Source organism: Ailuropoda melanoleuca, chromosome 4 (assembly GCF_002007445.2).
Source record: "Ailuropoda melanoleuca isolate Jingjing chromosome 4, ASM200744v2, whole genome shotgun sequence".
NCBI lineage: Eukaryota > Metazoa > Chordata > Mammalia > Carnivora > Ursidae > Ailuropoda > Ailuropoda melanoleuca.
Window position 1 is genome coordinate 65,053,504 of NC_048221.1, and position 26,858 is coordinate 65,080,361.

The following is a 26,858-nucleotide window of genomic DNA, read 5'->3' on the forward strand; positions in this document are numbered from 1 at the left end:
TGCTAAATCAAAGAAGCTGGTCACAAAAACCATACATTGTAGGATTTCATTTATATGAAATGACCCAAGAGGCAAATCCATATTGGAAAAGTAGATTAGTGATTATCTAAAACTTTAGGGGGATGAGGAGGTGGGGTGACAAGGAGATAATACCAAAGATAACAAAAACGTTTAAGAATAAGTCGTGGTAGTGTGTATGCACAAGTCTGAATAGGCTAATAGCCACTGAACTGTACGGTTATGTGAACTATAGCTCAGGAAAGCTGTTAAAAATAATCAAGGCATTATTTAATATCATTTATTGTGAAAAAGTTGTACAATATTGGTTTCCAACGTTTGCAGTTATGTCTGACATCCAAACAAATTTAAGGAAGGGGCAGAACTGCCTTACTCAAACTCAACATCCTTCCACAAAACTTCCAGGGGGCATTTTGAGCTGGCCCATCCAATTCAAATTTCTAATAAACAAACTAGGAGATAGGACCTAGGAATCAAGTGTCCTGTTATTATAGCAAGCCAACCTGCAGCAGCAGGGACTGGTGAGTTTTATGGCCTGTTGTAGCACTGGGTGGCCTTGCGCCCAATAAGGTAGAACTCCACACCCTTCCTGGGACCTGTCTACACCAGTGCACTTCCTCACAAGTCCCACAGGGCATGGGAGCGCTGGTTTCCTCAGACTAACATCAGGGTTTTAATTTCATGCAACTGAAGCAAATCACCAGGAATTTCTGAGGGCCTGTTCACAGCCCACAACATGTCTGGCAGTTTTGGAGGAGCAGAGAAGTTAGGATTCAACCCTGAGAGCCAACCTTAGCTCGTACGCAAGCTCTGTATTCAGACAGAAACTAAGAGTAAGCAAAACAATACCATGTCCAGTTATTATGGACCAGGAGAGATTATTGACTGTAAGCATAGAGAAGTTAAGCAAGGGAGAGGCAGAGACGGGACAGCTTCACAAAGATTTTGAAACCTGGATATATGATTAACCCTTAAGATGAAAGAAGTAGACCAGGTATGAGAACCTATAATTGAACCTGTTAATTCTCCCATAAGAAAACGTAGTAACTACTTTTTCCAACTTTTAATTCCCTGTTTTCTTTCTTTCCTTTTTTCAGTTTTACTAACTACAGTTGACCCTTGAACACAGGTTTGAACTGTGTGGATCCACTTACATGTGGATTTTTTACAGTATATGACCGCAAATGCAGTTTCTTCCTTTCTTTTCTCTAGCCTACTTTAAGAATACAGTATATAAATATATAAAATAGGGTTGTTTCTATTATTGGTAAGGCTTTGGATCAATCAACAGTAGGCTATTGACAGTTAAGTTTGGGGGAGTCAAAAGTTATACTCAAGAGTTTGGATGGCAGGGAGGGGCTGGTGACCCCAGCCCCCATGTTGTTCAAGGGTACACTGTCTCAGCAAGTGAAACACAGGCATCTGTTGTTGTTGAAGTCAGAGATGGCAGAGAAGGTAGCAATTTCACTGAACCCTTAATGTGATGTCAAAACATTAAGCTGGTATCAGTTATAGGGGCTGATTTCATCCTGGTTGCTGGCTTAAGTGAGAGCTACAGCAGTGGAGGATGAAGTAAGTACAGGAGGGATGAATGATGGTCCCGAGAAAACTAGCCCTCCACCAGATTTTTATTCCTAATCATCCACCAGCTGCAACAAACATCAAGTAGGAAAAGAAAAAACATACTCATTTGGTGGCCTACATATTTACAATTTTATTTTCACCTTAGAGAAATAACATGTTTCTAATATGAAGAACAAAGGAGCTGGTTATTAACATTTGATTTATGATAATGTGTATGGTCACCCTCTGCAACCCTGGAGGCTTGGCCAAGTAGTCCATCATGGTGATGTGGCCCCACATCCATCCAATGGGGATCATGTCTGTCAGGTCTCTGGGGGAAATCAATGGGGCACACGCTACGGGCTTGGCCACAAAGGCCTTCCAATTACTAGGCTTAAGATAGTATTTATGGTGCCAATTTGAGAAAGGGCTACTTCAATTGTCCTATTAGATACAGAAAATCATGCTATTTTACTTTTTGATTCAATTCAAACTTGCAAAAATAAAACCTTGTATCTTCCTTCAGGATCAGCTTTACCCATTCTTGGCTTCAAGAACATGGTGATCAAGAGCTCACTTTGAACATCCCTGTTACAGGAGACGGCAGGATATCGAGAGCCACCCTCTCTAGCCAGGGGTGGTGCTGGGGATGGAGGTATGCATAAAATATGGATTCTTATGGGAAGGAAACATTCTGAAGGATCAGAGTACATTTGAAACTCATGCCACATAACATACGTGTCATTTTTATTTTATTTAAGGAAAAAAGGGGGGAGGGGCCAACAGTAATTTTATAATACACAGAAGACAAGTTAGCACTGGGGTGTTGTGGGGGAGGCCATGTACTTGCCACCAGTCTGCTTTGTAGCTCTAGGATTAGTAAATTTAATGCAGTCTGTCATTGTATTACTGTTTAGCAAACTTATAATTGGCAAAATTAGGGATTATGTATCACTATAAATGGACAACTAAGATGAAAACCTAAATAAAATAAAAAATCACTTTAAAAATAAACCATAAATATACGATGCACATTAGTGTAACAAAACCATTTTTGTAAACATTTTCTTCAACATAACGTGCATGAGGAAAAAAAACACTGCACTCAATACTGAGTTACTCTGATTTAAATACAGAAAGGTATTACTTATTAAAGCTTTGACTACACCTACAGATGTATTTGTATTTTGTTTTGAAGAGCAGTGCTAAATATAAATAGTTCAATGTTCCATATTTAATGGTATCATAATACTGTTTTCTTTTGTAATTTTGCCATTTTGGCACTTTTGTGAAGTCACTACCCTGTTAAAGGAGAATAAAGAAAAAAAACCAAACCAGCCCTTCTCTAGAAGAATGACATTTCACCTGCTCGTAATCTTTTATGGAAAAACCTAACTGGGCAGCTGCATGAAGCTGCCTCAACACCATCTGGTTTACGAGGTGCTGAGGCCAGGAAGGCAAGGAAAGCACACACCAGGCACCCGGCCCCCACAGACAAATGGCTGTCTGACCTCGGGTGACTTAAGCCCAGAAATGGATGTGATCACATTCCATGCAAACACTGTAAGACTGCTGCCGCGAGGCTGCCTGCTGCTGCATGAGCAGGACAGGCTCATTCTGGCTTGAGCTCAGCCCCATCACCTTGGAAAGGAAATCCAGTTTTTGTCAAGTTCTAACTACTCAGTAATTCCAAAGAAAAGCCATTTGTCTTATCTGGTCACCCTCCTTGGCTTACAGACACTGAGCTTCAAGTCTGTATAAGAAGACCGTGATGCCTCAGTCTTTTCTCTCTCTTCCTTATTGGTATCAGAAGTTTAATTTTTTTTTTCAGACATTGCTCAACTTTACCTCTCCGTGAAGTCATGGGAGAGGCTACAATCATCCCAGCCATCCAGTTCTTTCTCCTCTTGGCATGCACACATGCTCACAGCAGCACATTTCATCTTACTCAAAAAGCAAAAACATGCAGGAAATCACCAGCAGTAATTTGATTTTGACTGAAGTCCTGCGGTGATGGCCTCTGGCCCATCTCAAAAGTCCCTTCCATAAGTGGGATTAACTCTTCAATCTTCTCTATGATAATTACAAATTAGTAGAAAAGAACTAGTCCTTTCTGCTTTGGACATTAGCATCACTCCAAAGTCTTAGAAATGGAAAAACCTTTTCCAATGCCTTGTCCTTTTCAAAAGAGGGCAAGGCTTTCTCAGCTTATCTTGTCTTTGTGGGTAGGAACATCTGTGCTGTTTCTGCATCTGCGAGAATATCTATTTCTCGCTAGGCTATTGTAATTCCAGGACAGCCTTTGGCAAAGATGCTGAACCAGGAGGAAGAGAATGAGAGGGGTCAAAGTGGATGCCAAATAGGAAGAGAATGCTGGGCAAAGCCTTGACAGATAGGTGCAGATGACTGTTATCTTTTCGGGAGGAAAAACCTCCTTTTTCATGTTGTAAAAGAAACTTAACCACAAAGGAGGATTAAGCCTAGGAAACACCAAATTCTGTTTGGTAAACAAAGTTTAAAGCCACCATCATGCAATATTCCCACCCAAAACTCAGTAAGAGGAAAGTAAACTGGTGGAGCCAGGACACTGAGCATTGCTCCTGTACCAAGAGATTAGCAGTCTCAGAGGAATTGAGTGACCATGAAGCCATAAAACAAATTATTACCCAAGACATTTATTACAAATGTCATGAACATATTCATAAAGTAAAATTGGTTTAAAAAACAGAGAGAGAACAAGAGAGCAAGTGAGGGGAGAAAAGCAGGGGCTTTGATATTACACCTAAAACACAGGAAGATGCCATCTTATGAATAAGCAGTATTAACTACATTCTTAAAATAGTTTTAGTGCATTGCATTTTTAGAAAAGGGAAACACCACCCCTCCCCCACCCCAAGAAAAGGTTCCTCCAACATTGAACAGTTTGTGTGACTATTCTAATATGACCACCCGTCTGCTACCAAACCCCGAATTGAAAACAAGAGGCCTCTTATACTGTAGGCCATAGCGGCGCATCGGCCACTAACGGTGCATCTGGTGCAAACAAGCATTCTGCTCTCTGAACTTAGAGAACAGATTGCACCTGTCAGCATGATGAAGCCAGATGGCTATTTCCCGTCTTCAGGGACAATTTCTCTTGTGCCTACTGAGACCTGTGACAAAATTAACAGTCAAACTTCAATCTGATAGTTTTGGTATTAAGATTAAATTAAACATTAATGTTTTCCTCCAAAAAACATAGAAACTAAACCACCTCTTAATGCATTACAAACAATGAGGTAGGCAAAAAAAATAAACATATGGTTGAAAAATTTCTTTTCCTCTGCAAGTGCAGACTGTGGTAAAACTGTTGTCGCATTTCTAGGTTTAAACAAAAATTAAACCTTTAACTGAGGCAGTGCTAATACTGTCACATAACAAAGTTCTGGCCATTATACAAATGCACACATTTTCTTTTTCCTTTTTTTTTTTTTTTAAAAGAACGATCTGCACATGATTTTAGGCAAAACCTGGTACACAGAAAAATGGGTTTTTGGCCAAGCCCCCCCAAAAAAAAAAAAAAAATCCAAATAAACAAAATGGGACCCCCTTAACCCACCCCACCCTGCCTCCCAAGCCCCACCCACAAAAGTTATCCTAGTAACTGTGTCTTTCACATTTTATAAATATTAACTTCTTAAACCTGCACCTTCTCCTTTGACCACATATTGTCACATTACAAAAAGAAATGTCAATTAAATACACTGTTAATGTTACTATATTAAATCTGCTCTCTGCTTCAGCAAACTGCTCGTTAGACCATCATTTTACACCTCCGTGTGCCCACCCAACAAAACCAATGGCATGTTCATAGTCTCCACCTTCAATACCCATAAGACAGAGTCACTCAGAGACAAGGAATTCTGGAGCTGAAGGAAAGGCGTTTGCTTTCTGATCTGATGCTCGATCCCAAACACTTATAGCACCTGATGGTAGAATGTGAACAGCACCAGCTGCATTGCAGCCTTGATTTATTTTTGAGTAGGGAAAAGAGAAGGGGGATAAACTGGTAAGATGTGCAGAAAGGAAACAAACGAAACAAAACAAAACAAAAAACCCCACACGTGGTGTCTGCACACACAGAGGTCCTGGACTACACTGGTGCGCTCAGAGCTCCAGTTGCAAGGAATTCCAAGTTCTCAGGATCTTGAAGACTCTGGGGGCAGCAAGCCTCATCGCACTGCTTCTACCAGCTCAGAAGAGAAGTCCTGCCTAAGGTCATGAAATAAACCTGACTGCTGCCACCAGACCGAACAGAGGCAAAGAAGACCTGCAAAAAGCAAAAGAAAAAGAGAGGGAGAGATTTACCATGAAAACACAACCCAGTCCTTGACAGCAATGCTTCCTACGGTCCCAGGCAGATAACCTAGAGCCACTGACACCACGACACTTCCAAATGCAGGAAGCTTAAAAGCCCAAAGGCCCTTTCCAAAAGAAAATCTGAGATGATATCAATTTATCATACATAAGTAGTCACCATCTCTGTATGCAATTTTTATTACAACTAAGAAGGCTAACACTGCCATATTGTGAGAATTCAAAAGAAAAAAATTGATATTTCTGAAATTAAGCGATTTCTTTTTACCTCCACTGCTAATAACATCTAAAAGATAAATGTGTCTGGAAAACACAATGAGCAATGGAGAGGACTCCTCAGCAACCTGCTTTTTCTCTTTTAAAAAACCAAGCTAAAATGTATTCGTTATTCACAGGACTCTATAGTCAAATTATGACAATTTACTTCTGGGCCTTTTATTAATAAGCTTTAAGGGATGTAACATTATAAATAATAAAAATATCTAAATGCCCAAAGTTCAAAGAATATTATGGCTACATTAAATATACTCAGGAAAATATTAAGGATAAAGCTGGCAAAATCCTGGATTGGGTCAGAGGTTGTATGGGGTTTCAAGGTAAACATTTCAGGAGATGCTATTAGAAAAAATGTGAACTCCATTAGTAAATGAGCTATAGGATTGCAGCAAAGTGGGCTGGTGGTGATTCAGCTTACTTAGTGAGCAGGTAGTTAGGCAGGAGGACCAGCTGCCATGGACAGATCTATAGCTCCTTTGTCAAGCTGAATTTTTAAATTTAATCTGAGCAGTTGATCAATGGGCCGGTGGCTAGGATATTTAATATATTTTAATGTGAAGCAAGAAGTGGAAACGTTCTTAAGAGGCAAATTCCTAAGGTTGCAATAGGCTGCCTCAGGTGGTCAGAGGCTTTCCGCCCAGGCGCATGGATGAGAAAGAAAGTTGGGCTTGGTAAAGGCCAGGCCCACCAGGAGGTCCTTCTCAAAGCAGGTGGGATGGGTCAACACCCTAGGCCATCCAGCTGCTTCACTCCAAGGCTGGCTTAGGAAGGGGCTTCCAGAGAGAAAGTAGACCTTGGAGGAGACAAGGATGTGTCCAGTTTTGAAAAACAAAGGTTTTAAATGGGGCTTTGAAGCCTTGGGGTCTCAGCTGCAGGAGGTGCTCATCCTTCTGCATAAAATGATTTATGCAGTTAGGTATTTCTGACATGCAAACTATAAAATTATTTTACTATTCAGAAGCAGACACATGGTATCTTTCTGATGCATATCAGGGGAGAGGACACTTTTACCTACCCAAATTTGCAAGGGGGATCCTTCCAATCACAAAAGAATCCAAATCATTTAAATTGGCAGCTTTAACCTTCCCTGTCCCTAAGCCCAAACACAGCTCACACAGATCACCTAATGGGGTTAAAAACCACCACCACAGGGGGGCGCCTGAGTGGCACAGCGGTTAAGCGTCAGGGCATGATCCGGGCATTATGGGATCAAGCCCCACATCAGGCTCCTCCGCTGAGCCTGCTTCTTCCTCTCCCACTCCCCCTGCTTGTGTTCCTTCTCTCGCTGGCTGTCTCTATCTCTGTCGAATAAATAAATAAAATCTTTAAAAAAAAAAAACCACCACCACAAACAAACCAACATATAATGATTTTGGCAGAGATAAGTATCTCTCGTGCCCTTTTATAAGCAAATACAAAATAAAATATACCCATCCCCCATAAACAGGTCTAAAAAGTCACTACTAAAACACTGCTTGATTAATTTATTTCAGAATTTGTCAAAACCCAAAAAAAAGGCTTAACCAAACTCCATAGAAAATAAACCATTACTAAAGCTAGTAGCAGCTAAAAAGAAGTTCTAAGGAAACCATTACCTTGTCGTTGCGTTCACATAAGAATTTTAGTCTTTGAGCCCTTTTGTGCATAAACACACCATCCAAGTGACCAGTTTCCACAGATCGGATCTCTATGGCCTTTTCTCCCCAGCCCATCGTCTGATTGGATCGAATATATGCTTTTTGAGAGGGGAAAAACATGTAATTGTTAAGGAAACAGCCATGAAAAGAAGCTGCTCGTATAATACAAACACACCTGAATGCCTAGCATCAAGGATTTTTGTTTTTAAGGAACTTTGCCTTGGTAACCTTAAGTTTATCCTGGGAAGTGGTAATTTGAATTCCTGAGATGGTTCATGCTTATTGTGAGCAACGACCCACTGGATACAGAGTTTTGTGCTCATATTTTTCTGAAACCAATCATAAAGAAGGCAGTTTGAAGAAATGATGAAGAGAGATAGTAACTAGTTGCAATAAAACCAGAAGAGGTCGGGAATATAAACTGAAAATTTCAGGTGTCAGCCCTTCTGCCCCTTTACTCTTGAGTGCACACCGGAAGATCAAGAGCCTGTGTTTTTAGTTGTAGCTCTGCTATTCGAAAGAACAATCCCTTACCCTTTTTCTGTCTCACCTGACTTTCCACAAATCAGTCAACAACATCTGTCCTATTCCTTGGATGTCTTAAGGATTAAATGACAAGAGTTTTAAAAAGCGTTCAATAATTACTTGGATTTTATTTTAAAATAGACGATGACCAGTCCCACGGTCTACAATCTTACTTTGCAACATTGAGGTATCGCCAACCATTCTGTTTATCCCCGCCTCAACCATTCTGCTAAATGACCAGGAGTTCTAAACAACACGTAAAACTGGTGTGATAAATACATGCAGTTTTACAGAAGGCTCCACTTTTACAAATGTTACCTCTTCCTCTGAGTGATACCTACCTACAGATGTTGGCATCTCTCCCCACTGCAGAACCACATCTTTGGTGATTCTTCCATAGGTATTCACATAAACCCCTTCATCTTCATAGCACACCAGAAGCTCCATGCCATCTGTGTTGGGGAGGATGATGATTGCATGGGGTTTGATGCTACACTGGATCTAGAGAAGAGGAACAAAGTATAGGGAAGTATGTTCGTGGTTAGTTCTATCCCTGCAAAAGTGCTCAAAAAGACTGTCTTAGTGAATGCACTGGTTAATATTCTTGGTGAATAAATACAGAAATTGAATAAAACTTTGGAAAACCCATGCAACATATATCCCAAAGACCATATTTTACAGGTCAGATACTGTACTAGTTCACATTTCTGAGGCCCCTGGAACATATCTAGATTGTGGACTCCATTAAGAAATTTTGTTCCCCAAACCATTCCCAACCCAGGGATGTTCTGGCCTGCCAGCAACTGCCCCAAATCCATCCCATGTTAGTCAAAGCCAGGGCTAAGAGTTTTTCAGGAGGGCCTCACAGAGCCGGGAGAATGGATTCCCACTTGTCTCAGAGCATGCAGCTATTGAAAATGGCACATCTTTTAAATACTCACCCCCATACCAAGGGGAAGCAAGGAATCCCTGCTTGTGTTAGTTCATTAAGCAGAGTAAAGAAAAAAGTCAAAACAAAATGAAGCCAGTCAACCAACCATAGAGTGTGGGTTCTTTCTTACGTGTGTTGGTAGATAAATGTCATAGACGGATCCTGAATCCACATCTACAGCATGGAATCCAGCACAGGATCCGTAGATCACTTTTAACCTCTGGCCCTCCTCCACAGTGAGATCCACCAGCAATGGCTTATGTACTAATTCTCCAAATGACTACAGAGAAGTAACCAAGAGAGAAGCCGTTAAGACAGAGTAGAACTTACTTCTGACAGATCAAACTAGAGAAGCCAAATCCAAGGTACTCCGTTATTCAATTACTGAGCCACTCTGGCAACAACCATAAGCAAAAATACTGTAGAAAATAAGTCTTTTTAAATTTATTCTGCTTTTGTCTGTCAATCAGCATCTGGAAGACAATTCTTCCAGAAGTCATGTTGCAAATTCCCCTGAGTTGGCCCAAGAATTCCACTCTGTTGTTTGCCCTGGTGACAAATACATCTAAAGTGAAATAATCAGGACTTTCTGTAGTATACTATTCAACTATTCAAATGCAGACAATGGAGAAAGAGGAGGAGTTGTAGGAGTCACATACTGAGAACTTCTAGTAAGGTCATCATACAGACTTCTACTTTCATTTCTCGACTAGAGTGATACAGTGATGAAAAGCTGTACTGGACGACCTATAATGTACTGGGAGACCCCAGTTCTTCATTAGTATCAATACCTACAACTCACAAGACAGACTTAATATATTTATAAAAGCAGCTTGGAGAGTACACCTGGCACATAAAGGATATTAAGACCAGATCTCAGAAGATAACTGTTATTTTACAACCGATTACTTTTAGTCAATAATATGTGGATATATTTTTTAAGCAAATACGGTAAGCCCATTTATCCTGCTTTATTGGGGAATCAAGCAATAAGCAATTTAAATATGTCAATTTTCCAAATACTTGAAGCTTATCCATTATTAAATAAAATGTATCAAAAACTACTAAAAAATAAGTAAATAGAATGATTTTGGATGAAAAATTCTTAATTTCTTGATATGCACTAAAACAGTCCCAGGAGCTATGCTTAAGGTTTTGTGTCTAATATTAGAAATGAGGTTATTAAGTTATTTATAATATCCAATGTCACAGTGATATCATTTTAATTAAGAATTTCATTAAGTTTGTATCTAATGTAAGCTCCAGAATTATAAAAAATACTAAAAAATACTCACAGAGAAAACTGTTAAGATTTTTCTACAGTTTTTCCTTTAGGCAAAAATGATGTATTATTCATGTTTTTAACTTACTTTCTCTATTTAATGCATGATATACATATTTCTTGTGTCATTAAGAATTTCTGTAATTTTTAGTAAGCATTCTATTGAATAGATATACGTTCAAGCTGCCTACTGTTGGACACTTTTTGTTATCAAAATATATCTAAATCTTTATACACATGCATGACTTCAGGAAGCAGGTCACAGTCTACTTTTTTAAATAGAGAAGGTGTTATTCTGTCCTTTCTTTTATTACATTGACATATCAAAGTCTCTACCAAATATTTAGCTTTCTCCTTCTCATACTCTGAGGACTGAGAAAGCAGGCAGTGAGGCTTATTACACTGGAAATGGTCTTCCTTATGATGAAGTTATACATTGTGTTATTACATAATTTTTAAATGACCAGTTTTAACTGTTTAGAGGTTTTAAACTTATCCCCTGGCTCCTGGTCACACATTCATGGCTGATGCTACTTGATGCTATTACCTTAAAGGCCATAAATTTGTGATATGGCTTGGGTGCCCACGCATAGACCTCCACAGAACTCTTCAAAGCAATTACCAGAAATTTGATTCTTTCGTATTTTACTGAAAACAACAAACATAAGACAAGAGAAGTACAAGTCAGAATCAACATAGAACTCCAAATTCTGTTAGTTGTCTTTTGCAAACTTTACAAATATGCCTTCTATTGAGTCATTCAGACCAACGGGAGGAAAATACTGAGCGATCAAACCTCCTCAGAGTTTCCTTTTCCAATACTTTTTATGTATGATTCAGGCTGTTCCCATCTTTCTTGATGATGTATGGGACTCAACTCCAATACTCTGGTTATTATCAGTGAGTACTTTCACTAATGTTCTTAATCTTCTTAGCCTGCAAGTATTTAATAATCAAGGACAATGCCAGCCATACCAGTCTGAAGTCTTAAGGGCTCAGTATTACTTCAAAAGGATAATAGTATGATTTATCAGTTAAGTATCACTTTGAACCACTTTCTGATCTATAGAGGTAGTGACTACTTGAATTCTACCTAAAGTTCCATACAAAAAGAGCGTAGTAAAGGAAATATAGTTGAAAATGCCTTCTTTACATAGCTGTTTTGGTTCTCCTGCAGCCAGGCAACTCTGCTCAAAAACAGACGCTCTCTGTGGGTTGTGTGTAAGTGATGAATCACTACTTCTACTCCAGAAACTCAAACTGCACTATATGTTAAATAATAAAATTTAAATTAAAAAGTAAATAAAAAATGTGGTTACAGCACTGTAAACAAACAAACCAACCCCAGATGCTCTGAGGGGTAGCTCTACCAGCTTCTTTATAAGCTATCCAATGTCACAGTACTACCTCATTCTTTGTACATGAAAGATGACTTGTTAACTTGATAACTCTTCTTGTTAAATTCCATATACCGTTACTATTCAAATAAATCACTGACATTAATATTAAGACATAAAGGATTACAAGAGGTTGTCCAAACCAGTGCTGTTTAATAAAATTTTCTGCAATGATCAAAAGGTTTTACATGTGTGTACTGTTAATATGATAGCCACTAGTTGTATGTGGCCATCGGGCACCTGGAATGTAGTAGTGCCACCGAGGAACTACATTTTAAAGTTTATTTCATGTTAACTAATTTAAATATGCATTTAAATAGCCCCTGTTCTTGATGGCAACTATACTGTACAGCACAGGTCTTGATAAACGGAACATAATTTCCTAAAAGTATAAAGATAATAAATGAATGGTATTGCACACTCTTATCTAAGAAAACGTTTTGATTCATTCTGTAAGAATGACAGGCCTGAGGACTGCTGTTTTGTTCCAATGAAAAGCCCAGCACCATTTAACACATTTGCCTCTAGCTCCCTTTGCAGGATAATCTATTCATGTACATTTCCCGTTTTGACTGGTTTCATTAAATTTAGACTTAAATGATTCTAGTTACACCTCAACAATTCTTTCACATAAACACAACACAGAATCCTAATCCCAAAATTTAATCAAGGAGATAGTACTACTTTCTAGTAACACAGAATCATTCCAATATTGGGGTGGCTCCTGCAGTCATTATTAATCAATGAGCCTAGAGTTGTAGACAGATTACATAAATAAGAAAATCTTAAGGACTGCAATATTCTTGGAAGCAGAGGAACTCCCTACAGCATATACTTTATAACAAAGAAAAAATAAAACGTATTAGCAGAAACTATATAATATATAACAGGACCCTTACGTTAATCAGTCATAGGTATATAGAGACCATTTGTTGCTTTTCTCAAATTCCCATTTCAAATTCTATTACAATATATCACCTCTCCCATAAAAGTTTAATTTGGCTAAGCTCCATTATTTCCCCTTTATTTCCAACATTAGTACCAGTATTTTGATTTTTTTCATACATAAAAAATTTGTTTTAGTTTTATTCTTGTGAGCTCTTATTTCATAAGAAAGACAGCATGCAAGCCACCACAAGACAGCTGCTATGAAACACTGGCTGGACAGCCTGATTCATTTAGTAGTTAAGAGCACAGTAGCTCTGCACAGTGCACTTCATTCAAAACGACAAGCCATAGCTCTTTGGTCAAACTCTCAAACTTTTAATCAGTGACTGCCAAGGATCCAAAGTCCTCTAAATGGAGAATAGGCCTGGAGCGCAAAGCAAGAATCCAAACTGGCTCGCTTTCCTTTGGCAATGTTTCCTTAGAGATGGTCCTGTGGCCATAGCTTGCAGAGAACAACGTGGACCGTCAAAGAGAAAGGGTGAAAAGCCTCGCTTACAAAATGAACTGTGAGGATGAGAGGGACAGATGACAGAGTGAGCAGCAGGAATGAACGGTGTTATGCTAAAAGGTGCGCTGTGAGTCTAGATGACACTTCAGGATTAGAAGATGCTTTGAAACAAAATTGCAGAAATGAGCTAGGGGGATCAGAAACAACACTAATTAAACCTTGTAAAACAATACCCTCATGACCCTCCTGGAACTTACCAACTTTATAGTGTACACATCCTTCCAAATCTCCCACAGTTGTCCATCCCTGCTTCTTCTCAACTTCCGGATCATTATGAAGTATTTTATTTCTTAACCAGGACAAATAGTAGACACGTAACTTATCCTTTTTGCCTAGCAAAACAAATATAAATATTTTACATACATGTTCAAAGTAGATATCATCATTAATAACAATAGTAGCCAAAGAAACATCGATGAACAATAAATATCCTTCTGAGGGAACCATCTCTATGAGTTTTACTAGAACTTCAATTTAAGCTATTCAGATGGACTCTGAAACTCCTATAGAATTATTATTAATTATACACCTGAGTTAGAAGGAAAGATTTCATGTATTTATTTGAGAGAGAGAGAGAGGACAAGAGCGGAGGGGCAGAAGGAGAGGAGAATCCTAAGCAGGCTCCATGTCCGGCGCAGATCCTGATGCAGGACTTGATCTCACGACCCTGAGATAGTGAACTGAGCTGAAATTGAGTCGGATGCTTAACCGACTGAGCCACCCAGGCACCCCAAAAGAAAAGTTTTTAGAAGAATAAAGAACTCACACTTATGTAAACAGACAGTACTCATAAACTACAAAGTAATACAAACATCTGCACGGCAATACAAGCAATAGAACTTACAAGGTGCTTTCACATGTGTAATGTCCTCTGATTCTCAAAACTCTCTGGAGTAGCTATTACTTCTCAATTAGATTAAATAAATCACCCAAGGTAGGGACTCAAATCCAGCAAAATGCAAGCCATAAACTGGAGATGTGTGCAACTTACAGAGCTGAAAGAGGACTCACAATCTATAGATCACTTAGAAGAGAGAGAACCTAATAGAAAAAGTGGGCAGCTGATTACAATAGGTAAAAGAAGTTACCTCACAGATACCTAAAAAAGGTACTTGCTCTCAGTAGTTAATTAGTGAATGCATATTAAAACCATAATGACATATAATTTCATACATCTATATCAGGGTGTCTAGAATTAAAAAGAACAGCAGTACTGACAAAACCAACAATAGTACTGACAGTAGGGAAGGTGCAGAGCAACTAGAAACTCAGAAACGAGCGTTATAAACTGTTAGGACCACTTTGAGAAGTCTGACATTATCTAGTGAAGTAGGATATACGCACACCCTACCTATGATCCAGTAATTTCTCTAATATAAATGTGTGTGTGTGAGACCCCAAATACAAACAAGAATGTTCAGAGCAGCATTGTTCCTAAGAGCTGTAAACAGCAAACACAAACATCTATCAACAGTAGAATGAATAAATTGCGGTATAGTCATACACAGAAATGAAGTGGAATAAAATAGCTCTATGAACAACAACAACAAAATGATGTTGAAAAGAAACTACACATGATGACAAGCTTAAGAAGAAAAATCTTATGATTGTATCAATAGATGCAGAAAAAATATTTGACAAAACCCGACATCCATTTCATGATCAAAAACTCACAGCAAATAAGAATAGAAGGGAACTGCTTCAAATTTGATAAAGAACATGTACAAAAAACTTATGGATAATACCATACTTAAAGGTGAGAAACTAGATACTTCCTCTTTAGGAACAAGGAAAGGGTATCTCCACTTACCACTCCTAAACATCAAAGTAGATGTCTTAGCTAATGCAATACGACAAAGGAAATAAAAGGTATACAAACTGGGAAGGAAGAAATACAGGATTATGTAAGTAGAAAATATCAAAGAACTGGTTTAAAAAAGAAAATCCTCTAATAAAATGATTATAGTAAGGTTGCAAGTTACAAGGTTCATATATAAAAGTTAATTGCTACATACTTGCAATAAGCAGTTGGAAATTTGAAGTTAAAAACACAGCATCATCTACAGAAGCACTAAAAAAGGGGTGGCCTGAGTGGCTCAGTAGATCAAGCGTCTTACTCTTGATTTCGGCTTAGGTCATGATCTCAAGGCTGTGAGATCGAGCCCGGCATCAGGTTCTACCCTCAGCAGAGAGTTTGCTTTAGATTCTCTCTCTCCCCCTCCCCCTCTCCACTCTCTCCCTAAAAAATAAATAAATCTTAAAAAAAAAAAAAAAGCACTGAAAACAAAAAAGGATATACCTGTAAATCTAAAAAAAGAAATTAGAGGAGATCAAAACAGATGGAGATATAGTCAATGGTCATGGATAAAACTCAATATAGCTATAATATCAGTTCTACTCATCTAGAGAATCAATGTAATCCCAATCAAAATCCTACCAAATTTTTTAATGCATACTGATAAACTGACCCTAAAGTTCATATGTAAAGGCAAAAGAGCCAGAACAGCCAACACAATATTGAAAAGCAGCAGCTTTGGAGGACTGATACTATGTGACTTCAAGGTTTACTATAAAGCTACAGTAATCAAGACAATATGGTATTAGCAAAAGGAAAAACAGATCAATGGAACAAAACAGGGAGCCCAGAAATAGACCCACACAAATATAATGAACTAATCTTTGACAAAGGAACACGGCAATTCAATGGAAAAAGGACGGTCTTTTCACAATCATTGCTAGACCAACTGGACATCCACAAACAAGAAAAATGAATTTATAGACTTTGAACCTTTCAGAAAGATCACCTCAAAATGGATCATAGACCAAAATATGAAATGCAAAGCCATAAAGCTTCTAGAAGATAACATAGGAGAAAATCCAGGTATAGTCTCCTTGGATTTGGCAATGACTTTTTAGATACAACACCAAAAGCATGATCCCTGAAAGAAAAAAACTGGTAAGTTAGACCTAATTAAAATAAAAAACTTTTGTTCTGCAGAAGACACTAATGAGAGAATGGATAGACAAGACACAAATCGGGGAAAAAAATATTTGCAAAACAAACGACCCAATTATAAAATAGACCAAAGACCTTTAACAGATACCTCACTAAAGATGACATAGATAGGAGGCAAACACCATGTCATCAGGGAATTAAAAATTAAAACAATAATGACACACTACTACATTAATCCAAAATACCACCAACACCAAATGCTAATGTGGATGTGGAGCAAAAGGGAATCTTCATTTGTGGCCTGTAGGAACTCAAAATGATACAGCCACTTCAGAAGACAGGCTGGCTACATCTTACAAAGCTAAATGTAGTCATACCTTATGTTCCAGCGATCATGCTCCTAGGTATTTAATTAATAAACCCGTGAGTTGAAACCTTATGTTTACGCAAAAAGTTGTCCACAAATATTTGTAGCAGCTTTAGTCATAATTGCTAAAATTTGGAAGCAACCAAGAGGTCTTTCAGTAAGTGAATGGAAAAACCAAGTGGCACAGCCACACAACATGAAAAGACATGGGTGAACCTGAAATACATATTGCTGAAGGAAAGAAGCCAGTCTGAAAAGGCTACATACTATATGATTCCAACCATGATATTCTGGAGAAGGTCAGAGAGAGTGTATAAAAAAAAAAAAAATCAGTTGTTGCCAGGGACTTTGGGGGAGAGACGCACAGGTGGAACACGGGGTATTTTCAGGAGAGTGACGTTAGTCTGTACTGATGGATCATTATGTGTTAGTCAGAACCCATCGAACTATACAACACGAAGAGTGAACCTCAATGTAAACTGCAGACTCTAGTTAACATTAGTGTTAATATTGGTTCATCAATGACAACAAATGTACTATACTAATGTAGATAACAGAGAAAACTGGAGATGGGGGGGATGGGAATTGTCTCCATTTTCTGTTCAATTTTTTGTAAACCTAAAGGTGCTCTTTAAAAAACGCAGCCAGACACAAAGAACGCTTACCATTTTACTACTTATATCAATTCACTTCATTGAAGGTCAAACCAATCTAAGGTATTTAAAGGACTGGGAGGCAGCAGAGTGGGTACTGCAGGGGAGCTTCTGAGCTACTTGGGACTGTTGCATTTCTTCACCAAGGTAGGTGGATGGATTCTAACTGTGACAATTCACTGAGCTGTATATACTTACAATCTGTGCACTTTCTCTATTGTCTTGTGCTTTAATCTTTTCAAGTTTTGATGACTTTTTGAACGTCAGAAAATATTAAATAAAATGTTAAATGAAACAAAAACCATGTAGTTTTACGTATATAGTGTTTCATTCCCATATTGTGATAAATATTTATAGGAATGAGAGGGAGGAGAGGTGCTGGGTGGCTCAGTGGACTAAGCATCTCCTTCAGCTCAGGTCATGATCCCAGGGTCTGCTCAGCAGGGAACGTGCTGCTCCCTCTCTGCCCTTCTCCCTGCTTGTGCTCACTCTTTCTGTCATGCTGTATCTCTCTCTCAAATATGTAAATAAAATCTTCTTAAAAAATGAGGAGGAAATATTAAAAAAATGTCAACAAGACTTGTCTCTGATATGGGGTAGCATTTCTTTTATTCTTCCTAAGTTTTTTCTATTTTCGAAGCTTCCTACAATTAACATGCATTACTTTCATAGTTATAGAAACCATTACAAAAGAGGAAAAGAATACAGAAAAGTAGACCAAAAAATTATTACTGGTGTCAGCTGATCAGTGATCCCCATAAATCATCTTGTTCACTGGATCACAAGATGAAGTTTTAAATCATTTTTACCAGCAGATCTCTTTTTCCTCTAATTTTAAACCTACTCCCCGTCAACACTCAAGTTGTAAATGGCTGTTTTCTCATTTAAGTATGAGATGGAGAAATTTCTGCATTTCAACAAAGGTCTTTTACTTACAACCAAAAGCCTATTTGAAAATTAAAATAACTCCGAGAAATGTAACATAGAAACAAATATAACAAGCCTGAGTTCGCAGATGATTAAATCAAAATTGCTGGTTATTATAAGACCAATTTAAAGTATTTCAATTTTGTATACTCTGGACTCCAGCAATAATACAAATTATTAGGAAATTATTATCTGTGCAACATGGATATGTATGCACAATGGTTAAGCTACAGATGTATGTGAAAAATGTTTACATGAGAGGGGGAAAAAAGGGATAAACTAAAAGACAACAGAAGTAAATAAATTTCAGAGTATCTATGCAAGGAAACACTCTATAGCCATGTAAAACAGATGTCATGGAGAAATGTTTAACGAGATGGAAAGAGCAAACTACATGATTTGGACAAACTAGAATGAATAAGATACATCCTCACTTCAGGACAGGGTTACCATGGGCAGCTCGACAGGGTAAGGGGATGCTAACCGCAGGTACAAGAGTATATTTAACACCTGTTAAAAGTAACTAATCAGTATGTGGGTGTTGTTATTATGTAATTATTCTCTTATTATTATTCTCTGTATGTTTGAAATGTTGCATAACCATTTTTATGCAGATTTTCCCCCTTTAAGTGTGTACTGAGTGTGTGTATGCTTAAAGATGAGAAGCTAAAAACTGAAGAGTCGCTAGATACAGTATCTCTGGATGCTTTTACATTTCATTTCTCCTACTTGCTTATCTGCACTAGTTTCTTACTTTCTAGAATGAACATACATTACATGATTTGTATGAAAAAAATACTCTTTCTAAAAAGCAACTTATGTAAGTGTTAACCGATGTAAGAAAAAAACAATATGCTACTTTTACTATCATGGCAGAGCACAGTTCCTTCTGCATGAAAGAGCCCTGTGGGTGAAAGTGGGCACAAACCTACACGCTGGAGAAGCCACATTAAGCCCCCCAAGCGTCGGGGCAGACAGCGGTCGCGTGGGAGAGGTCTACTAGACAGTGCATGTCCCTGTGCTTCTCAAGACTGCCCTTTAGAGGAGCCACAGGTTCAGTTCGTACTTGTCAGTCACACCTGAATACATTTTTCTATCACCTTACTGTAAAACCATGCTATGGTTGTACCTCACTTAGCCATTATGTCAAAAAATGAGCTAGGGGCAGCTGCGTGGCTCAGTTGGTTAAGGGTCTGCCTTCGGCTCAGGTCAGGATTATAGGGATCCTGGGATCAAACCCCAAGTCCGGCTCCATGCTCAGTGGGGAGCTTGCTTCTCCCTCTCACTCTGCCCCTCCCCCTACTTGTGCACACTCTCGCTCGCTCACTCTCAAATAAATAAATAAATCTTTTAAAAAAAGGAAAAAAGGAGCTAATGGAAGTTTAGTACTGGGAGGTAATCCCGCTTTACTAAATGAACACTTACCAGATATTGTCACCAAGACATTCAAGCCTTCAAGGACATCCATTTGCTGAAATCGTCTTCGGTTGATCAGAGGATATACCTTCCCTTGGCCACTTCTGTCCAGCAGCATCAGGCCACTCTCTGTACCCACTAACAAATTCACTCCTGTTTCAAGGACACAGAAAGACCTGAATTTTACACTGTGCTTGGCAAACAGTCTAGTTGTATGGAAAGGATAACACCACCTATCTGGAAAAGAATGGTTTCCTTAATCATACACAAAAAGAAATGCTTGGCATAGTCAACATCACGGTAGAGGAGTGGCAGTGAAACATTTCTATCTAAAAAAGGATAGGAGAGAAAACACGCACAGCACATCCCCTCAATCTCCTGCACAATCCACCAGTTTCCCAGCATGTTTTGAGCTCACCATCTCCTTGGTGTTACCGACTCTACATCTCATTAGTCACATCAGACACCTGAACAAACCTTTGTCAGATACCATGACCTCTTTGTGCTTCCTTTATCTGTCTTTATTGTCATCAGCAAACTTCTAGCACGAGCTACGGATAGCCACCTCAAATCCTTACCAGTTTGACTGATCCATCACTCACGTTAAGGTTTTTTTAAAGACCATTCTCCATCATCATCAAAAAAGAAACAATGGCACTCAGTCCTTTGTTCCTCAACTTCTCAGGAATATTAAAATACTATGACTGCCCCACGGGAGCAGTCCTGGCTTCTCTATGTGCTGCTGTGGTCTTCCCGCTCTCCAGCTGCATTGAGTCTCCTTCCTGGTTTGCATGCACTTTCCCTGCTTCTCAAAACCAGATATCTCCTTTGCTGCGTGTCTGCTGGAGGAGCACCTCAGAACCATCAACTCCTAATTCCATACCCTACTTTTCTACCCACTGTAAATTTCTACTGAGACCAACTTCTCAACTTTTGACCTTTCTATAACAATACCACCACCAGCCAAACTGACCACCAAAACCAGAGCAGACCTCCTTCCTTTCCCTTTCCTCTGCTCCCACCCTACTTGAGGCATTGGCCACCCTGTAACTGACGGACAGAGACTTTAGAAGAGGTTGTTGTAATACCCTCCCTCTACTTTCTCATGGCAGCAATCAAAATGATCCTAATCTTCCTACAGTACTCATTAGGTAGGTCCTACCATATTTTCAGAACTACACACTCTCTATAGGAGGGTACAAAAGCCTCAATTTGGCATTCAAATATCTCTGCACCTTGAGCAAACTTTCTTTTCTCTCTTTACCATTCCCTTATTTCTCTAAATGCCTTGTTTCCTTGGTCTATAACCTTCACTGTTTAAACCAACTTTGTAACATGTAGCACAAATCACCTTATACTCCTACACAACTGGGCACATACATGTTTGCACTGATTCCCTATACTGGCTAATAAACTCACTGAGACAGGAATAAAGTATTTGTGCTTTTACAAACTGCTGAATCAATCGTTTCAGGTAGATGGAAAGACAGGAAAGAATAGCATGAATTTCCTGAATCACAGGATCCATGTTTTATTACACAGACACACACACACCCAATTTCCAGAAAACTTCAAACAAACAACTGTAAAGGCAACAAGTAAACACCCTCCCAGCCCCCGCTCAGCGCTGTGCCTGCTCCGTACTGAGCAAGTGAAACCCCAACACCTGAAGGACAGTATTTACCCAAGCAATTCTTGTGAGGAAACTGGAAGCAACTTCTGGGATCTTGGGGAAGCTAGGAACCTGGAATTCACATATGTAATTACTATCACTGCCATTCAAACTCAAATAAGAACTTCACCAACTAACAGAGTGCCAGGCTCACAAGGACGACAGTTACCAATATGCCAGAACACTGTACGCTCTAAGCTAACACAACACTGTCCCTGGAGTCCTCAAAAAATGTAAAACGTGTAAAGAGGTCCTCATAAATTCTAAACATCTACAGATTCCGGTAATAGTGTGACCTGAAAAAAGTCCCTCATTAAAAAGTATTATGCATATGATGCAGGTTTCCGTCTTGCCCTTGCAGAAACAGTCTGTTTTACGAGAGCATGCCCTGTCTGTGCTGCCCCACATACACTTCCACCAAATCACAGGTGCTTTCCATCTAGTATGATGGTACTGAGAACTTGTTAGAGACTGGCATACTATGAAACAGCTTCCGAAAATCTGAGGAAAGCCTCTCGAATTTTTGGGAAAAGAGAAAAATCTGAGTATTCACAGCTCATCTAGAGTGATCCTTAAAAGTAAACAAAACCCTCAAAATATGATCAGTTGCACAGATAAGGAAAAAGGCTTATGAACGCGTATGGCTTCATTTATCACCTATAATTAAGATTTTTAGAATGTGCCATCCAGACCAGCCTTGTCCAACAGATTTTGTCCAACGTGTTAGCCAATGGCCACATGTGACTACTGAGCATGTGAAACATGGCTAGAGCAACTGAAGAACTCAATTTTCTATTTTAATTCATTTAAGTTTAAATAGCCACATGAGACTAGTGGTTATCATAATAGCCAGTGCAGCTATGGTTGATACTGATATTTTATTCAACAGGTAACACTGTGGCTTTGAACTGGGGCTCACAGGCTTACACTTCTTTAAGACTTACAGGCCATCATGTTTTCCACGAAAAAGTTCTTTTTTAATAGAAATATCATACATATCAGATAATGACTGAATGCTAAGAAAAAAACTGCTGTCCAATTTAAAAACTCATTTATCATTACTGTAAGAGAAATTAATTCTTATGTAACACTCCACTTGTTTTCATATCATTTTACTTTTGAGGTTGGCCATTTTGTAGTGACTACCTCCCTATCACATGTAGAACTATAATAGGACATTATTCTTAGGGTTTTCCCTCCATATACCCAGGTGAGATAATTCTAACTAGCTTCACAGTTACCTGAAGCAGAAAAATAAAATATTAACTGACAGAGCTGCTTATAGATAGAGTCCACTCTAAAGGTTCCATTTCATGTAGTATTTTAGTATTTTCCCAATCTTTAATATCAAGTAGCTGAGAAAATCCACATCAAGAACCTGGTAATAACTACCAAAAGTATGACCCTTTGAAATCTTACATTATTTGTGGTTTCCAAAAATAAACACCATCCAAACATCTATCCAAACATCGATCAAGATTTTACAGTAATGAATTAATAAAGGAATAAAAGACAAAGCTGAAAAAAATCTATTCATGAACACAAAAAATGCATATATTTTGGCACTTACACTCCTTGTAATTCTTCATTATATATTTCTAAGAACTGGGTAATTTTGTAAAGTACTGAGTGTTAGTAGTCAAAGGAATATTGACAGTCACTGGAAAATAACCACCTTGGAAATTATAGGCCTATGAAAAAAATTAAGTTGCATGATGCAATAACCTTTTATAAATACGCTTTTTAAACCTTTCAACTGTTAGATATAATTAAACTTTAAATGCTAATTGCTCAAAGGTAAGCTGTACTAGGCAATACAATTGTATTCATAGGAATCTGGTGTAGGTTGATAGGAAAAATGGCTAAGAGCTCTATAACATGTGATTTAAAGTTTCCTTTAAATTCTATGATGGCTAATTGAACTAACTAACTAACTAAATAAATTCTATGATGATATTACAGGCAAAGCTCTATAGTAAAATGCAGACAGTTTACTATCAAGAGTGGGAACAGGAGTGCCTGGCTGGCTCAGTTGGTAGAGCATGTGACTCTTGACCTCAGAGTTGTAGGTTTGAGCCCCACGATGGGTGTAGAGATTAAAAAAAAAAAAAAAAGTGGGAACAATGATTTTCAAAATATGTGTTAAAATAATCCTGGCTGCAAATGGGAAAACGGTCTTATTACAAAAATATAATAAACAGGGGTGCCTGGGCGGCTTAGTCGTTAAGCGTCTGCCTTCGGCTCAGGGCATGACCCCAGGGTCCTGGGATTGAGCTCCGCAAAGGGCTCCCTGCTCTGCTTCTTCCTCTCCCACTCCCCCTGCTTGTTCCCTCTCTCACTGGCTGTCTCTCTCTCTCTCTGTCAAATAAATAAATAAAATCTTAAAAAAAAAAATATATATATATATATATAAATATATGTATATATAAAATAAATATATAGCAACTCAGAAAACAAAAGTCAGTTATGTAACATGATTAAAAAAGAATGCTTGAGGCTGGTCATCAGACCTTAAATGTGTCACCATTTCAAAGTAATACTGTAGTGCCCTCTAAATGTTCTCCCCTTGTCGGTCTACCACTCTCACAGTACATGTTTTAACTTTTCTAGGTCCAAGTCTTTGAAAGGCTTATTTTTAAACTTAACTTAAAAGGCTTATTTTTTTAACTTACCTTTTAGCTTAGCTATCACAGGCAGTTTAAGGAAACCTACCACCGATGTGCCCCAAGCCACGGAACAATTCAAATATATCAATTTACAGAAACAGATTTCAACTTTAAGTCAATCTACCTATCTTTCCTTTCCACATACTGATAAAATGGAAAGTTCCACTGCATTTTAAAAAACACAAGCTCAAGATACTCTCTTCTCTGAGGTATTAGGGAAGTTAATTAGGAAAAAGAAGGATTTTAGTTAAAAAATCATTTAATGGCACAAAATGGGGTCCAGCACTTTGCAGGACAGTAGAGGAATATAAAGTCAGTGTAAGACGGCTACCAAGTACAAACATTCTAGATAAAAATTACTTCAGCAATTTCAAAAGAATTAACTTACTTAACATAATTTCTATATGAAATATAATGTAATGAATTTTGATGATATATACTCCCCCCACAAAGGGACTTCAGAAAGAACAAACATGATGGAATTCAACCCCGTGATGAGATCACAACTGGCATTCACAGAGCAACACTTCACAGTGCCATGCGGTGACAACGTTGTGACAGCTGCCTTAGGTGATCCCAGTAATCCCCTCAAAGTGGCTACTGTTACCTTTGCCTAAGAGATTAATACAGGAAAGGCCTTATGATCATGAGGGGACTTAAGATACTCAGTGGTGACATGGACTAAAATCCAGAACCCAAAGAGTGAAAGAGAAAGTAGGTGTGTCTGCAAAGGGGAGAAGACCCTCCTGAACCCCTTGGGAGATGGCCCAGTGGGAGATTGGGAAAGGAGCAGGAGAGAAGTCAACGGACGCATGAAGGAATAAAAGGCGGATGAAGAAGAACTTTTAACAAGTTAACAAGACCCCCTCTTCTTCAACAGCAGGAATGAGGAACATCTCGAGGTTCAGGAGGTGAATGCTGGGGCCCTCACGTCAGACTCAAGTCTTGAGGCTGAGCAAGGTTGGGGGCGGAGAGCGAGGGGTAACGTGGGCGTGGACAGGAGGGCTGATTTGGTCACTGGGGCTGCAGAGGTCATCACCAATACTCTTAACAAACAACACATTGAGGTCAACGTGCTGTGCACTCAAACCAAAATGGACTGCACGTCTTCTGTCCACTTGCGCTTTCGTTGTCAAGGGAGGAAGAAACAAACTAGAAACAGGGTCCCTGCTAAAAACAGCTGATTTCAGGGTTTAGGCAGGAGGAGAACAAGAACAAAGTGTGGGACTGGAAGACAAGGTAAGGTCAAGAGCAGGGTCTATCTGTGGGAGTGAGGAAGGTGATGGCCCAGGGGTGACAGAGAGGCCAGCCTCAGAATGAGAGAGGACAGAGTCCTCACGTGGTGGCCTCCCCAGGCATAGCCTCTTGTGCTGTCGTAAGCTGTGAAGAGGCTGCACCAACACCGCGGAGATGAAAGAGGGAAAGGCGGCGCCATGGTCTCCTTCTGCACACTGTGGCCCATGGCAAACTGATTTTGAAAGCCTCGTTTCCATGATAGGCCCAAGTCATGAAGAGCAAGGAAAAAATGTTCAACAGAAACTTTAAAAAGCAATCCAACACACTTCTTCATTCTCCCTATAAATAAGGACCAAATCAAATGTCTTTCTCATCTGTTTATGTTTTTCCTTCTGTGAAGGAATGGGAGATTAGTCCTTCATTCCATTATTCGGTGGCTGAAACAAATGCAAGCCCACACACGCACCTGCATGATTCTGCAGGAGAAGGTAACAAGGGCGGGCATCATAGAAGTCTTCCAACTTACCTGTCAACAACTCTTTACGAAATCCCCAAACTGTCTAAAATAGTACCTTCTCTAAAAGACCAGTCCACCCTTCAGGAAAATAAAAAAGATGACGTCAGAGTAGAAGATACCTACCCCACAAGGCAGCACACAGAATCTCGGAGTTAAATCTCTTCTTATATTTACGAATCTCTGGGGTGTCACTCTGTGGCCTGGTGTTGGTCGGATTCACATTGACCACTGAGCCCTTCCGGGTAGGATCTTGCCTTATGGCTTCTGGTCTCATTCCATCACAGGAAAATCCCACTAGAACACAGTACACTTGAAATTATTTTCTGCACACACAAACACGGCACCTGCCTCCCTCCCCTGCTACACCTTAAGTAAATATTCCTATGTTATAACCAACTCTTTGTCAAGGAAAAGAAATTTGTAAGAAATGTATATGGAAAAAGGAAACTGACTATGCAGCTCATTGCAAATAAGGCAATGCAAGCGGGATGGGTGTTTCTGTATCCAAGGTCTGTGCCTGCAAACAACCACCATGCCATGCCTAAGCCACCAGAAAGAGCAACACAAAGTGACCAAGTCCTGTTTGACAGCTGCTTTCTTGTTGCTAGTTTACTTACCCACAGAAGTCACTGTTGTCCCACTAGATGGAGAAATCTGTAGTAATCTGGGGTCTATAAAAGGTGTAAAGGAGGAGGAAGATTTGTGTTTCTGGAGTGTGCTACTAGCGGACTGAGTCTGCAATGTAAATTTCAATTTTATTAATACAAATGACATTAAAAAGATGAACATAAAACATTTCAATCCACTTCTGTACTGCACAGTTTCCCACTAGGAAGCCCTATCCCTATCATTCCCCCCAAATGCTCTCAGGGGTGCCTCTGCACATGTACAACACACCCCACCAACAGGCTGTTCAACCTGGAACCACCAAAAGAGCTACATCCCTTTTCAGAAATACTGCTCATCTAAGATAGGAATGCTGCGAGCTACCAACAAAATCTGTACTT

General features: G+C 39.1%; 1 protein-coding gene across 17 annotated transcripts in view; it reads right to left on the minus strand.

The window, feature by feature from the left end:
- Positions 1-2,306: 2,306 nt before the first annotated feature.
- Positions 2,307-26,858, minus strand: part of MAP4K4 (mitogen-activated protein kinase kinase kinase kinase 4) — a 186,737-nt gene continuing 162,185 nt past the window's right edge. For 13 of the 17 annotated variants that reach the window (XM_034658964.1, XM_034658961.1, XM_034658960.1 and 10 more), the window contains 9 exons: positions 26,469-26,586; positions 25,975-26,145; positions 19,770-19,913; positions 13,639-13,773; positions 11,136-11,236; positions 9,413-9,586; positions 8,717-8,876; positions 7,809-7,948; positions 2,307-5,890 (listed from right to left, as the gene is read on the minus strand). In XM_034658964.1, coding sequence (XP_034514855.1) covers positions 5,807-5,890; positions 7,809-7,948; positions 8,717-8,876; positions 9,413-9,586; positions 11,136-11,236; positions 13,639-13,773; positions 19,770-19,913; positions 25,975-26,145; positions 26,469-26,586 — 1,227 coding nt within the window. In that variant the 3' untranslated portion in view covers positions 2,307-5,806. The remainder of the gene's footprint in view (positions 5,891-7,808; positions 7,949-8,716; positions 8,877-9,412; positions 9,587-11,135; positions 11,237-13,638; positions 13,774-19,769; positions 19,914-25,974; positions 26,146-26,468; positions 26,587-26,858) is intronic. The other 4 variants (XM_034658971.1, XM_034658967.1, XM_034658963.1 and 1 more) reach the window with 1 other exon arrangement.